The sequence below is a fragment of the Talpa occidentalis genome, unplaced genomic scaffold (genome assembly GCF_014898055.3).
Source record: "Talpa occidentalis isolate TD23 unplaced genomic scaffold, MPIMG_talOcc4v2.1, whole genome shotgun sequence".
In the NCBI taxonomy this organism is placed as follows: domain Eukaryota; kingdom Metazoa; phylum Chordata; class Mammalia; order Eulipotyphla; family Talpidae; genus Talpa; species Talpa occidentalis.
The window spans coordinates 115,005,590-115,021,965 of record NW_026555331.1 but is presented as its reverse complement, the minus strand read 5'-3'; the positions used below and the strand labels follow the sequence as shown (position 1 = coordinate 115,021,965).

The window sequence follows — 16,376 nt, the reverse complement described above, 5'->3', positions numbered from 1 at the left end:
CTCACTACAAAGAGGGAAAATGTGAATATATATCAGTGTAAGCAGTAAGTGTTATATATTCATGCTAATTATTCCCCCAATGCTCTGGATAAGTACTCTATTATATCTCTTACACAGATGAAAGAACTGAGGTATTATATATCTGTTGTTGGCAGGACTGAGAGCTAGTGACCTAAAAACTGTTGTCTAACATTTATCTTCCAAGTAAAGGGATACAGCTGCCATTCAAACCACATTTGTAGCTTCCAAAATCGCTTTATTGTCTATCCTGCCTTATAAAACAGAAATTTCCTTCTCCCTAAATTAATCACCTCTTTCATCCTATTAAAATTTTGATATACTTTTTCTTTCTTTCTATACAGCATAGCCCCTTAAGTAATATTTATATTAATAACTTTGAGTTATAACTTTATTTTGATCCCTTTTGGCTGTGTCAGTTGGGTAATGAACCACTCTTCACCTGAGTTTCTTTATTGATTAAATGGAACAGTAATAAGATTTGTAGAGATGCTACATTAATTTATAAAAGCAATACACACACAAATAAAGCCCTTAATAAAGATTATGTTGTAAATATTTAATATTACTATATTGTCACTACTATTACAACTAAAATGACTACTATTATAAACATAATTATACTGTGATTATGGTACTTGACTTTTTTGTTGTTTTTCTCTCCTTAATACATTGTGAATTTCTCAGGATTAGAGTCTACTTCTTACTCATTCATGAAACCTAAGTGCATCATGTTGGGCCTGGTACTTAGGACACACTCAACACATACATGCATACATGGCCCAAGACCTAGATGGCCACATTCTTGAAACTCTTCTATTTTCCTCTCTTTTACCAGAGGCAATATAAATTATCATTCAATTTTTATTGTAAGATGCCATTAAGCCTTTCCCTGATCATCTCTGGATTACTAAAGGTGCAGTGGTTAATAGCTCAATAAACTGTGGAATCAAGGTGTTTGATGGGTCATTTGTGAGGATATTGGATTTTGCAAGATGGATTGCAACCTGGAAACAAAGATATGAAGAAAGTGGAAGAGAATTGTGGAAATTAGTGAGTAATTTAAAAAAGATTAATAACAGAATAATGAGAAGATGGCAAAACCCTCAAAATACAGGAGCTTCTTTTTTAAGTTATGATTTCAGCAGAGTTTTAATGTGGTGATATGGGGCAGTAATAATGATTTTCCTCACCGAAGACTATCCTTGAAGAGAACATACATTTATAATAATAATGAGCTTTTTAAAGAACATTTATATGTTGACCCAGCTTTTAAAACATACTTTAATCAAGTGTCACACAGCTGAATAATACCATGTGGTGTAGGGGAAGTGATAGATTAGGCAACTGGAGATGAAGAAGACATTCAATGCAATTGACAATCATAATTGATGTTTAATACTGAATTTGATTTTGAAATAATTTTCAAAATGGTTTCAGGTACCTCAGAGAAAACTAAGAACAAACCTGACGTTCTGGGATACCATTTTTAATTGAACATTAACCAGATCTTGATATATATCTTCCAAAGCATGTTGTGACTCCTACGGTTTATTTCCACTGGAATAGTCAACAGACCAATAACTGTTTTCCTAATGGGTGAGATTGGGGAAACTTTACAACCAAATGGCAGACTAAAGAATGGAAGGTTTCAACAAAATTTTACCCACACAATTGAGAATTTATGAACTTTTCCATTATACTTCTTTCATGTAATGTTTTTAAATTAGATCATCCATATATAGACTAAGTAAAAACATTATTTCAAAAGCCATATAAATTTGAATTGAATATATATATTCGGATGGCTATAATATTAGTGCTAAGAATGCGGATCTACTTAGGATTTCCTCTAGCATTTATTGACATGAAGTATTAACATTTGTTATGACGTAGGACATAGAAATTCAACAAAGAACAACAGCTGTTCTACATATATTTTAATTAAAATACTAACAATTTTTGAAGTTTTTGGAGTTGTCTTCCATTTGCTAAACTATAGTATACAGATACTGTTTCTCTCAAAACTAATCATTTCAGATTGTGGTGAAAGAATTAAAGTGTTTTCTCATAAATTGTTTTCACTTATAAAGGAATTTACAAATACATATTAAGATTTTTTTTTTATTTTGGTCATATAAAAATACGTGAAAAAAACTCACTTTGCATCAGTTACTTTTTTTTGCCTCATATAATTGTTTAAGAAACATAAACGAAGAAACTAATAATTTTTTCTTTGATGTTTCTGTTAGAGAAAGTGAAATATAGACATAGATCCAAGTGTTTTATAACTGAACACTTCACCAATTTTCATTGGCTCATTCATCTTCTATATTAATTAAAGTCTTATGTTACTAAGTACCCAAGTCAATAATTTGTTTCCATGAAGGTACATTATTTTTAGATTACCTAAACTAAAATAATGTTCATGCAGTAGTAAAATTTATTAAAAATTTAATAGGTAACTCATTTTCATTATATGATTCAATGTAGTAATTAAAAGATTCTTTTGTAATAGGATCAAAGAACAAGATTGTGATCTGGGGTGTAAAATTTGCTAAAGTTTCATCTCAGACAAGTCAACTTATTACTTTTCTTCAAAGTTGGGATAATAAAATTGTTTTACTTCATATAGTATATAGCAAATGAGATCATAAAGTTACTTGAACATTACAGAGTGACATAAAAAAATGCAGTATTACTATCACCAAACAGTAATTTCAGTACAGGTTTCATTAAAATTTCTACATTTCTGATAATATTGATTTCATTTAATATTATAATGTTATATGAAGAGTTTTGCTTAGGTTTAAAATGCACTACTATCAATTAGGTAATTTTATAAATATGTATCAAAATTTCCTTTAAATAAGTTAAAAATGTTGCTCCTTAATTTTTATAGAGCTATCTGATGAAATGGTTTTAACAATTTTAATAAATATGGTGTAATGGCAAATTGGATATTAGAAATACATCAGAATGGTAACAGCTGCAAATTATATTCCAGTCACTATTGCAGCTAATATCACTTATTGAATATTTAGGATTTTATGATCTACTATAGGATAATTACCTTTGCTTGTTTTTTAAATTAAAGAGGAATTAAGTTAAATAAGTAACCTTAATAATAGAATGTTTCTAAAGTTAACGACTAGACTCTAATTTTGGTAAAAATATAATTATCTTAGGATGATTATTTACCTATACTTTCTATGCATATATTTAATAATTATAAGAATTCAATATATTTTTCAATAGTACACTTTTTCATATGGATACCAGATTTTATTTCTGCTGTATAATTCACAAGGTATTAATTTAGTAGCTTCCTGAACCAAATACAACATAATAATTTTTAACATATTATTAGGTTCAAAAGTAATGCAAAGAAGAAAATGAGCAATGTTTTTGAAACTGCACACATTTGAAAGACAGAAATACCTTTTTAGTAGGTATCTAAATTCAAGTGCAATTTATTGAACGGTACATAGAGACCAATATTAATTGTTGACATTCATCAGCATTGCACAAAATGCATTTAATAGTGGCACTAAAACATTGCATAAAGAAATAAAAAATATTTGAAGACTAATAAAATTGTTTTTGAAATTCAAGGATAAAAACCTCTTAAAAATTGAGGTATTTTTAAAAAAGCCCTATACTTCTAAATCATGTACAACATTGTAAACCAATGTTAGCTCAATTAAAAAAAAATGGTTTTGCTCAGTAGGGCTAAATTGAGATGGAAACTTCAGCACTAACAAAATAACTCAGTGTGAAAAAACCATAAAGTAGAAATTCTGTTTAATTTTAGACACAAAACTTGTCAAAAAATGGTTTGGTCTCTGTGGAATTAGTTATCTACAAAATAATCAAAACATTTAAGATGTGAGCTGCAAAAATGACATGGATTTTTTTAAAATGCACTTACTTGAGGCCTAATGCTTCAGTGAGATTTACAAAGAAAGGGTGAAATTTGAGACTTCAAAATTACCCAAATTGTGATGACTTGAGCATATTTATGAAAACTTTTGCTTAGATAGTGAATAAACAATGTGCCTATAAATATAATGTCTAGATTAAGAGAAATAAAATACATTCTTTTGTTATATGAGAAAAAAAAATGACAGTTTAGCATAATGGTGGTATGAGGTTGACAGATTCAAGATGCAGCTAAGCCTTCTCATTTTTACATTTTCTCTTTTTTGTTTGTTTAACAAACAAAGGCATCTTTGCTTATTCATTATGTGTGCTAACCTCACCTGCATCATTACTTAGCTACAAAGAACTCCACCTAGTTTACCCACTGAAAATCAAACACAGGGTTTAATGTTTGAATACTTCAGTGAATGTTTAAGAATCAATCATGTTGCTAATTAGCAAGGCAATGTTGGAAGCTGTGACCCAGCAGTCTAATACTAAATGAGTGAGCTAATGCTGTAGGTAGGTGAAATATAAGAGAAACTTGATTTGACCTGGGTTAGAGCACAGAAGGGTCAGCCTGATGAAGCTCTCTGCTCCCAGTAATTCATCTGCCGAATCTCACATTCCACCTGGCACATGGTAGGTTGAACTAGAGAGGAGATTTTGATACGAAAATTAGTTTGATAATGGTTGTGTAACTAGTTCTGAGACCACAGCTGATTAAAGAGAAAAAAGATCAAATATATATATAAATAAATAAAGAGAAAAAAGATCAACATGAAGATGTTAAGGTTGCGAGGGATAGCAAAAGGGGTGAAGAGGTGGAAGGAAGAAATGTGTGGCACACCATGTGCCGATGATGAAAATGTGGGGTACAAATAGAGGGCAATACATCAAAAGTCAAGAAAAACCAAATGTACAATTTGGCCTCAGTTGGGGGACATTTTACTTTTCTGAACCCTGTGATCTCTCCATTTGGAACACTTGTTCCCACAATAAAAGCATTTTTCCCACCTCTCCAGCCCCCTGCCTAGATTGCCCTTCTTTTACTTCATCTGTTACTTCATCTGACTTATATTTCAATTCACAGCTTGCATGTCATTTATATCCTGAATCTTTCCATGCTCTCTCTCCTTAAATTAAATCCTCCCTCTTGTGTGATCATATAATACTTTTTTTTGTGAGCTTGCATTTGGCACTTATCACATTTTAACCTGGTTCTTTCCAACAATGATTTATTGAGCTCCTTCTCTGGGCTAGACATCATACTAGGCACTGGGTTGGGGGGGTTGGGGGGGGTAGAAATAAATTAGATACAAAACCTGCCCTCATGGAGCTTACAGTCTAGAAAGGGAGAAGGGGACAAAGAAATTATACTTTGGTGATAAAGTGTGGCAATAAAAAAGTATATACAAGGCACAGTTTTAGCATAGAGAGGTGGTTAGGTTAATCTAGGTATGGAAAGATCAGGAGGGGCTTGCCCAGTAAGATGATGGTAAATAGTGTTCGTTTCTGTTTCCTTTATTTCACTGTGAGTTCCTTGATGTCCAGCATTATGTCTCACTCATGTCAGTAGCCACATCATCTACCCAGTGCCTGCTTACTGTATATAAGAAAGATCTGTAAGTAGAATTTAACAGGTAGAAATCTGATTGTACAGGGTAATGTATGTAGAAGTACAATTTATTTTCAAACTCATTCTTTTGCTTTGTTTGATTCTATTTGTTAACTCTGCCTCTGGGTGTGCCTGCACATTTAAAATGTAAACAAGCCTTTTGCTTTGGTCATGATCATTCTGAAAGTTGCCATACTATGTGAGACACCATTTCTGCTACTTCATTCTCTCTTTCTTTTAGAGGTCGTCTTAATAGATTAATTTAAACAAAGTAAATTAACACAGAGAAAGTAAATTAAGTAAATTAAGACAGAGAAGATGTTGGAAATCAAATAAACAAATAGGATTTTTCAGGCTTATAAAAATAACATTTTCAGAGGGGAGTAGAGAACAGGGGGAGGAGTGGTGAAGGCTGTGGGCACTTTGGGGCTGGGAAAACTATGGTGACCACACCTGAGCAGAGAAATCTATATTGTGAAATCTTATATTGTTTTAAACAAGGATGTAAGGATGTTTATAAAAGTAAATTTAAAATATTTTCTTCTTTATGAAACATATTTTGCAAACATTAGCATTGATTCAAATAATTATTACAAAGCTAAACTAAAAAGCATGTTTGTCTGGCATTAGGCCAATTTATATCTCAATGGTGTTATACAGTAAGATCACATCGAATCCTAGTTGTGAAATGTGTCTTGGAAACCATGAAACTGATAAATTTCCATTAAAGTGAATGCAAGTTGTGTTTAGATAATGAATTAATAAAACCAAAATTTAAAAATATTATACTAATAACTCCATATTAATAAAATGCTTGCTGATGATCTTTAGGATAATCTCAGTAACAATCATCAGGCATCTTTAGATATCATGATGAAATCAAACTGATGATGATAAAACACACTATAGAATTTCACCCCCACATTTCCTTTTTAGGTATGACATAAAAATAGTAGTATTTCACTTAATGGGCATAAAAATTCAAATCACCACCATAAATACAGTACCTAGTTTACAGAAAACTAAAATGAAGAAATATGATTGTGGGTCTTAACATCTTCTATAATTATGTCCCCTGAAATCATATCCTACAAGGAATAGTAAAGACATCTGAATTCAAATATTTTGAAGAAATGTGTATTTAGCAACTGAATACATGCTAAAATGAATAATTTACAGCAGCAATTCCATTACATTTTTTCTCTCCAGTTTTCTAGTTCCCATCTGAAATGCAATGATAGATACAGATATGGAACATTTTTACTATCTGGCAAAAAACATGCTTATCAAATGGGTGCACACTTTCTACCCTGAAATAGCACATATACCACTTCGTCACCTGTGTGGAAAAATCTTGCATTTTAGGATGATGTTGAGCACATTGAAATGGAGTACCCATAAAAAAGTTGCATTTTACACTGTTCTTCCTCTTCTTTTCAAAAGTATTTACATCTCTTTGCCTAATGTGTAGGTAGCAAAAATATTAAACACATACCATTGAAAATCACTAAATAATACATAAAAGTAGCATTAAGTGTGCATTTACATGCATTTATGTCTTACATTTGATTTCAAGTAGGCCATAATTTCTCTGTTGTGATGTACCTTTTTCCTACTTTAAGATGACCACCATAATTTGCTTAACATCACACCCAGTCTCTTAACAAAGTTTCAACTTTGATGATACATGCATATGCCAAAGTCTATTATAATTAAATTAAATGGGATGTTATTTTTTGTGTAAACTGCCCCCTCTCAATACACAGTGGCAGGAGATTATATGTGAATAGAAATTATCTATCCAAAAGTTGTACCTATAATTTTCTTTGAAAATGTAGATGTGATGATTTATGAAGACATGCCAGTGGATTTGTTTGTGTTTATTTATTTTAATTAAAGTCTAGACTTTCTATTGTTAGTTCATATTGCTAAACAAAATGCATACATATATTGGAAGGTATACTTGTAGTTATAATATCTATCCTTTTAAATCCTTTATTTTTGAGGACTGATAAGAAATAGCATACTTCTGTTATTGCAAGTAAGTTTGTTTCAGCGGCAAACTGAGAATGAAATGCAGCAATGAATTTTAGTAGAGTTAATATATTCTATGAAAATAAAAAATGGACTTATTTTTGGAGCACACTGTTCTTGAATTTATATTTTAGACATTTTTTTCCTCCACAGGAGTGTGTCCTTAAAATAATCTAACATCTCAGCTTCTAAATGAGAATGTGCTTTCAAAAGTAACACCATACTAATCAATGGCGCCTAAAATTGAGTGTAGAATATTTTTAGGTTTTCATTTGAAATGAGTGTCAACAAATTGTATATTCAAAGTAATCATTAAAACTGAAACATGGGTTTCCATCTGTGAAATAATTCAACTGATAGAGAGTTATTTTAAAACTTCACTCTACTCTGAGGTGAGAAATTAATACCGAGTTAATTAGAATTCCAAGACAGCTAGAGTTAGAATTTCAATGTTGCTTCATTAATTACCAGTAAAACGTCTCTTTGCATTTTTTTGTGCATGATGAAGGACCTAGGAAGGGGTTCTTGGAAAGGTGATTTCAGCGCGAAAGAAACTGGTGAAGATCTTATACATCTTGGAGTCAATGATTCTCAAAGAATCATCTTAGGACAGAGAAGGAGGCAAGTCTTAAGTGAATATTTTATAATATTTGAAAAATTGTGCAGAAGACAAAATTTTGCAAGTGTTAAATGTGGGTTATGTCCTGGAAAACAGTTGTATAAAAATCACTCCTATTGACATAAAAGGAACCATATGTTCTTTAATAAGAGAGATAACTGTCTTAAACAAGGTAAGTGGCAGCTAATACATATGTAAACAGAGTTGGCAAATTTGCTTTTAAGTTGTTAGAATTATTACTGTTCTTTCTCTTTTCAAAAAAAGGTGAAACAAGTATTTCTAATGGAATCATGAAGAGTTTTATGCCTTAAATATGCAGGGATTAAAGAAGGACAGAATAAAGAGACATTTTCTATCGACACTATTAAAACAATGCTTATTGTATTCATGGAATATGCAGTTCTTTTTCACTTCAATGACCCATTAGGTACAATAAAATACATTTAACAAATTGATTTGTTTCTTCCCTTTTTATTCTGGTTAAATGCTCTGTTTTTCTAAAAACATTATGCAGATTAAAATTAATTTATATAATACTTAAAGGGAATTGCTACTTGTTTGAATTCCTCAGAGAAATGAAGCTTAATTTATATCCAGGTTTAAGGAATTAACTGTTAATAATGTATGTGTGTTTCTAGGACAATATTGGCTACCCTTCCTGCAGAACTGAAAAGAAAATGTTGAAAAAAAAGCAGCACACAGTTGGAATTTTAAAACAAAAACTAGATAGCACAATAATTGTAAGACAAAAGCCTACTCTAGCTTAGAAAAGAGCTAATTTTTTACTGCATATTTGTCATGGTACACTTAAATTATAGTTTTAATAAAATACATCTTTAGATCAAAGCTGAAAGAAGACATCAGTAGTAGATCAGTGTATTCCATTTTTTTTTTCTGGATGATGGATGGTTTATGTTTTTTATATTTCCACAGACCATTTCATTCAGTATCATTTTACTCATTTTACTCCTCCAGTACATATAAACACGAGTGCTGGTAGACAAAAACGTATCCTTGAATCCAACCACATTTTGGAATAACCATCAGCTTAGTAAATCCATGCAGTTTTATTTTAAACTTTTAGTTCAATAAAATGGCTTTGCTGATGCGGTTTTCTTCTTTAGGTGGTGATATGGCAAGTGACATTTTTATTTCTCAGGCAAAGAAGAAAGTGAAACCTATACAATGAAATCTTATAGGAAACATTAAGTCTGCTAAAGTGAACGCTTGTGTTCACCTGACCTCTTTTAGGTGTTGGTATTAGGAAGAAAGCCTGTTAGATTAGTTACTCATGGACTTAATTTATAATTGGCGGAACTCAGTTGCATTTCCCACCATTGTAAACATCCACATAATGCCATGAAAAAGGTTCATGTATATTGCATTTTTTTCCAGTTATTGTCTAGGCAAGTTTCCTCTTGTTTGAGGTTTCTAGAGGTAATGCAGCTCAGACACTCCTGGGTGCCCTCTCAAATTCATGGGTCCTCCTGTTTCTACCTTTCTTGTTTTCCTGTAAATGCTTCCATTTGTTACTGTTCCCTTGGGTGTGTCCTGGTCTTTGCCGACGTTGTTTTCGGTCCCTTTTCCAAACTTGTTCACAGAACTCATCCATTGTGTTCAAGTTGGGGTGGTTGATGAGCTGCATGAAGTCTCTGTACCAGACCTTCTGGCTAGGGGTCATGCTGTTGGATATTTCTTTGGTCTTCGAGCCATCTCCATCATCATCTTTATGAAGAAGTTCTTCCAAATGCTCTGTGTCAATGACTTCCAGGGTCACTTTAAGAAGCGTTTGCATGAATCCGTGCTCCACAGCATGACAGAGGTAATTACCTGAATCCTTGCGCTGGAGACTGCGCAGTAGGAGGCCTTGTTCTGTCCTGATGATATGATCATCCACTCTGATCTAGCAGAAGAAAATAAGGTAGTAAAAATATACATATTTAAAAAATAGATAAGTTCTGAACTCCATCTCAGAAAAATTTAGATTATACGTGGAGGCACATTTTAACAGTTAATAAGATGTTTAGTTTAAGAGAAATGATACTATTTTCTACCAGGGAAACAAGTTATAATCCCAGTTAATGGTTTTTAAGATGCATTGCAAAATATCAGTTGTCTAATATTTTAATAGACTGTCTCATTACAATAATTTTAAAATCTTCAGGGTAATGGGAAGAAAGGAAAAATACTTTATTTTATAATTTTGAAAGAAGATATATAAATAAAGGCAAAAGGTAACATGAAATATTGGAATTGGAAATACAGAACCATGATATTAGGAAACAATGCATCATAAGAATGAACTTAGAAATGCAACAGTAGAAATGTAATAAGATTTGAAAAAAGAAAATGAAAATATCATCAAACAAAATCATGGATTACATGCTTCATAGATATTTATTCAATTTTGTAGATTTATATAACACATATATGAAGATATGCTCTAGAATATAACTAATCTCAGTTCTTTTGAATATACTTTACAACAGAGATCTCAGAAAGCCTTAGCTGATAATATATAAAATCAACCTTGACACTTGTATAATGTGGTAAGACATATAAAGACTGTTTCAAATGTCAAAATAGATCATGGGAAAATTTTAACCTTTATATTCAGATTTTGTTGATAAAATGGTCTGCATATAATAATACAGTTTTTAAATCACCTACATAGTCTGTGATTATATAGGTGCTTATGTAAGTGATCTACATTTAACGATCTTAAAAAGTTTTAAAGGCTCCGATACTTGCTGAGATTTCTGTGTACATTTTTAAAAAATTTTACAGAAGAATAGATTCATTGAGAATGAAAATCTGTCTGATGCTACAAGCACGAAGTTCATATCAGAGTCACACAGAGACTTCAGCTCCTTCATCAAAAATCTTTGACTTCCTTCCCCAAACCTCCCCTCCCTATTTGAAGAATAAATTAATGGAGAAAGAAAAACACATTTGGATAGCAGAATTAATTGTACAGAAGTTAAAATTAGTAGAAGAATTTGATTAGCTTTTCTTTTGTACACAAGTGTAGATAACATAATTCTTTGTAGATAACTACAGGGGAAAAAAAACAAACAAAAAACAACTCTAAAATACGTTCCTGAGTGGCTGCTGGAACAAATCTCTTACCAGTTCACTTTTGTGTCTCCAAATTCTAGTAGTTCAAAGCCTGTCATGTAAGCAACCTTCAATGAATACTTGTTTAATGAATGAACTATTGATGGGTTTAGAAAAAGATAAAGATTTATGTATGGTACTTTCTTCCCCCTTAAGTCAACCATGCTGGAATCACTTATTAGTATGTTAGAAATGATCCCGTCAATTTCACTCTGATACCTCCTCTTTTCGCTCTTCATTTCGCCTCTGGAATTGCCAGTAGACCAGGGCTCGCTGTGACTTTGGGCTGCATTCCAGGAACGTGCTGCTGTTTTCTACTCCATAGATGATTCTTTCTTCAAGGCTGTGGCCATGGTGATTATCTGGCCAGTGATGAGGAAATGAAATGAGAAAATGTTAGGGGAGCAGACTCAACTTTCCCAAGTATTTATTTGGAAATTCGGGAGATAAATTTGTTGCCAAGTTAGATGTCTTTTCCAAATTGATTGAGGATGGCAGAAAAGTCAAGGATGTAAAGTTTCAGAGACCAAATGCTAACCTAAATAGATTAATTATTTTGGTATGGGTTATATAAAGCACATGCAGAGATTTGTCTACCAGAAAATAGCATTATATTAACAAAATCAGTCATGTGTGCAAGAGAATTATACATCTTTATAGGCCATGATAATACTCTCCCCGAAACTATTTTTACTGTAAAATGCCATGTTCTGACTAAGGGGGTCAGTTCATATTGTACTATACTCTAGCAGGAAATTTATTTTACTGAACTTTCAGAAACAAAAATGTATTTCTGAGAAGTTATTTTGCCTCTTTGTGTTTGTTTTTATCTTCAAAATTAAATTCATCAAGCAACAATATTTATTCAATTATTTTACAGAAGGTAGAGTTCAGGAAGTTTATACTCCCCAAATAATCCACAGGTTTGTTTTGCAGATCAATGGGTGTGAAATGTTTGGGATGGCTCAGAAGAAGACTCTGCAATGTGGTTTCAATTGTTCTTATTTTCAAATGACACATCTTTTATTATTTTCAAGAATTAAGCTACAGAATATAGCAAGAGTATATAATAAAATGCAGCAATAAGAAAATCTGTTTCCTGATTAAGTTTCTATTATTTTACCCTTCTTGTAACCTCCATCAGTGTGGTAAATGAAACACAGTTAAGATCAAAAGCACGACACAGGGAGTCTAGGTAAAACTCATTTAGAGAAAAACTCCTTATTAGTTTGTATAATCCTGTTTCCATTATGACATCCTGTACAATCTGGAACTCATTAAATTAATTTAGAAAATAATAAATATATTTTCACATGCATACAGGGCTGACAGTGCAGACAGATGAAATTTTCTTCTTTGTACTTCAAAATTCAGCTAGACTTTTAATTTAAAAAACGTTTCTTCCCTTTTTTTTGGCATTGCTCTGACAGTTTTACTCTTGTTATAATCGAGTGAATACTTTTTTCTGTCATAGACAATCTGATTTGTGCTTACTAGGGTTAAACCTTTCTGAAATTCAGCTTCTATACAGTTCCCATACCCAGCTCCAGTCCCTCATCTCTTATTCTCACCCAGCCCGTGACTGACTTTCTGCCTGCTTTTGTTATCTCCAGAGATGTCAACCTCAGTGGCTTAGGTGTTGCCATAGGTGTTGCCTCTGTTGCCATAGGTGTTGAAACTAAACTCTTCTGATATTGAGAAGTATCTATTCTTTCACATAAAAGATAAGGCCCACTGAAATAGGGAAAAAAGACCATAAGAAGTGCCTGAGGTGTAAACAAACAAAAATTAACTGATTCCAAGCCACATTTTTTTTTATATTAGAAATTTATATCTTTGTGTCTCGATGTCTACATTAAATGGGGTAATGTTCTTTTTTCTCTGAAATTATTAATGTATCTTTGCATTGAATAGATACCTTACATGCTGTATACTATACTAGTTGGAAACACATCTGCTTTCCTGGCTAGAGATGAATTCAATCTCTGTGCCCCAAAGAGGCTGGGAAATCTGTGATTCAGGAGCTACCAGAAGTAACTAGCAAGTTTGCTACAGCGTAAGTACAGTTTACACTGAATTTGTATTTTCTGACAATTGCTGTGAAGTTTAATCTGTCATAATTTAGAAATTCTTTTACTCGGAGTATTACTTAAGCCTTAAAAAATAAAATCCAAAATAAGCAACAAGAATGAAACTTGAGGACATGCTAAAAGTGAAACAAGTCAGTCCAGAAGAATAACTATGGTATGAACCTGCTTATTTGAGGTCTCTATAATAATCAAACTTTTAGAATCAGAACATAGAATGGTGACTGCCAGGGGCTAGAGGAGAGAGAAGTGGAGAATTGTAAATCAACAGAATAATGTTTCAGTTATGCAGAGATCTGCTGTAAAACATTGAAACTACTGTAAATACTGTAAATACTGTATTGTGCACTTATAAATTGTTAAGAGGGTGGATCTCATGTAAGTGTTGTTACCCCCTCCAATTAAATAAAATGAGTTATAAAATTTTTAACTAAAAATAGAAATCCTTTCACTTTTAGGGAGAGACTATTCATTCAATCCTTATATACTAATGAATGATATGATAAAAGAGAGTATAACAGAAAATTATCCACTACATTTATAAATAAAAAAACATAGTGATCCTCAGTAATTTCTGGCTCAGCACCAGTCTAGGCCTACTTTTCTCAGGCAGATATTTATGATAATAACTGATCTGTCTCAGTGACTATGAAAATCAAGGTATAAGCTATTGCTTTTATTTTTTTATTTTTATTTTTTAAAGATTTATTTATTTATGCATACAAGAGCTGGAGTACAGGCCAGAGATGGGGGGAACAGTGAGAGGATTCACCAGAGACAGAGAGGGGAGCAGAACAGGCAGGCTGACTGAAACACACTGCTGAGGGGAGCAGTGGGCGAGACAGGAAAGGTCTGCCTTGCCATGTGGGTTTCTCTCTGGTTGGCCGGGGATCGAACTCCTGCTGCAGAGGCTGTGGACTGCTTCATAATGTGGTGCTTAACCCTTTGAGTCACCAGGGAGTCCCTAAGCTATTGCTTTAAAATATTGAACTCTTAAAATCCTTTAAGAGTTTGTAAGCCAATATGCAGAAGTACTATTGTCTTCTTTGTTTTGAGATTTTATGTTATGCTTTGATAGGTCCTGCTATCATTTTATAACTGCAGGTACTAAATTTTCACTCAAATATAGTTGTTTCTATTACCAGCAAGACTGGAGCTTTCATTATAAGTGGCCTCAGCCAAGGACCTATATATTTGTTCATTCGGATAAATAATGTGTAAACACATTTTCCTGTTAATTTCCCCATAGCTGACGTCTTATAAACAGATACCAATACAAATTTCAGTAATAATAATTAGAAGGCACTAACATATCTATTTATTTTGCTGACCTTCCTACCACAACTGTTTGAGTAAATTTTGCCCAATAAAGAAGGCAGTAGAGATTTCATTAGCAGTCCCACAGCAATGTGTTTGTCTCTCATTTTCATCCCCTTTCTCTTCTTCCCATCCTAATCTCTGAGTCTTTCTCCCTCTTGCTGACTGCTTTTGAAACAAAACAAACAGGAACAATATTTCTCTTCTTGTCTTTTGGCCCTAGTGTCTCAATTGTTTTCTTCAGATGTCAAACATATGGTCATATTGACTATTTAACCAATCCCTGCATTGACATAGCAACAGAGTAAAGCTATACTTACATATTATTGAGCTCATATTACCCAATATAAATCAAAGGTTTAACTGTGAGAACATTGTGATTAAAGATTTTCTGAAGACTATGTAATTTTGCATTCCGAATAACTATAATTTAAAGCTTCCCTCTGGATTAAACTAATTGATCTGAGAGCACTTTTCATGAAATCTGTTGTGTTAATCCCATGAGATTAACATAGTGAATTGTGTTTTGTGGGGTCCCTCTGACCTGTGTTGAAGGAGCTGACAAGCAATGCTCTACGGATTTGCTCAATGTTTTTATGTCACAATATTATTTAGTACGATTTTCACTGCATTATACTGTTTTTTTTTTTTTATGGCCAAATATTGGGAGAGGTTTCTTGCTTGTCTTAGCTTTTAGGGATTATTTAGATTCACTTGAACAATTGATTTTTCTTTTGTCTCATCAGTCTATCATATCATCTCCTGTAAATTGGTTAACAAGATTGGACAAATTTATGTCTTACTGTTATAATTTTGTAAAAATTTTCTTCTTCCCTGCCTTGGTTTGTTCCCAGTCAGAACTCTGCTTTGCCTACATGATATCATTCCTAGATTACACTTGTAAAATGAATAAAATCTGCTCCATTACATTGTATTTAAAAGCTGGAATCTCGTGTAACTTTGGCACCCTCAAGATAGAACTATGATAATTACATAAAATAAATGATTACAACTTAATCAATTAAAAAGCTCATAGGGTTTACATCTGTGATTATAACAGAAAGTTACTCATTAAATCTAAATTTAAGATTTTTATAATGTTACAAAAATTGATCTGAGATATGGTGGAAAAAGAAAATGACTAATCATGTATACACCAAAATAAAGACTTCCAAAAACGGGATCATAAGAAGAGAAAGAGATTTGAGAAACATCTGTAAAGGACGTTCATCAAATGAAAAATCTTGTAGATTTGCAGGAAGAAAGAAATCTAGTTTTAACACATTCTAGAATACACTTTGTCCTTAAAAAGCAACTGTTTTGAATACAAGCATTTGTCATGAAAACTACCAGTAAGAAAGAAAGGTATAGCTGTAAAATCTGCGTAATAGTCTCATTGATTGGACTATCTGAATAGTTAAAGCAAAATAACTGAGGACCACAAACATAAAAAAATGTTTTATTTAATTTTTAAAAATACTATGTTTGATTTTATTTTCATTCCTGTTTAAATACAAACCTGGGAGGAAAATAGTGTACATTTTGTTCTTAATCTTGCTCCAAATAAAATATATTGCATATCAAATCTAATGATTTGTCTTTCTTAGTAAAACTTAGTTATATTACATTTGTCATTATATCGGCT

General features: G+C 32.3%; 1 protein-coding gene across 6 annotated transcripts in view; it reads right to left on the bottom strand.

Moving 5' to 3' along the window:
* Nucleotides 1-3,312: 3,312 nt before the first annotated feature.
* Nucleotides 3,313-16,376, bottom strand: part of SEMA3A (semaphorin 3A) — a 691,723-nt gene continuing 678,659 nt past the window's right edge. For all 6 annotated transcript variants that reach the window (XM_054692483.1, XM_054692485.1, XM_054692484.1 and 3 more), the window contains 2 exons: nucleotides 11,547-11,689; nucleotides 3,313-10,113 (listed from right to left, as the gene is read on the bottom strand). In XM_054692483.1, coding sequence (XP_054548458.1) covers nucleotides 9,658-10,113; nucleotides 11,547-11,689 — 599 coding nt within the window. In that variant the 3' untranslated portion in view covers nucleotides 3,313-9,657. The remainder of the gene's footprint in view (nucleotides 10,114-11,546; nucleotides 11,690-16,376) is intronic.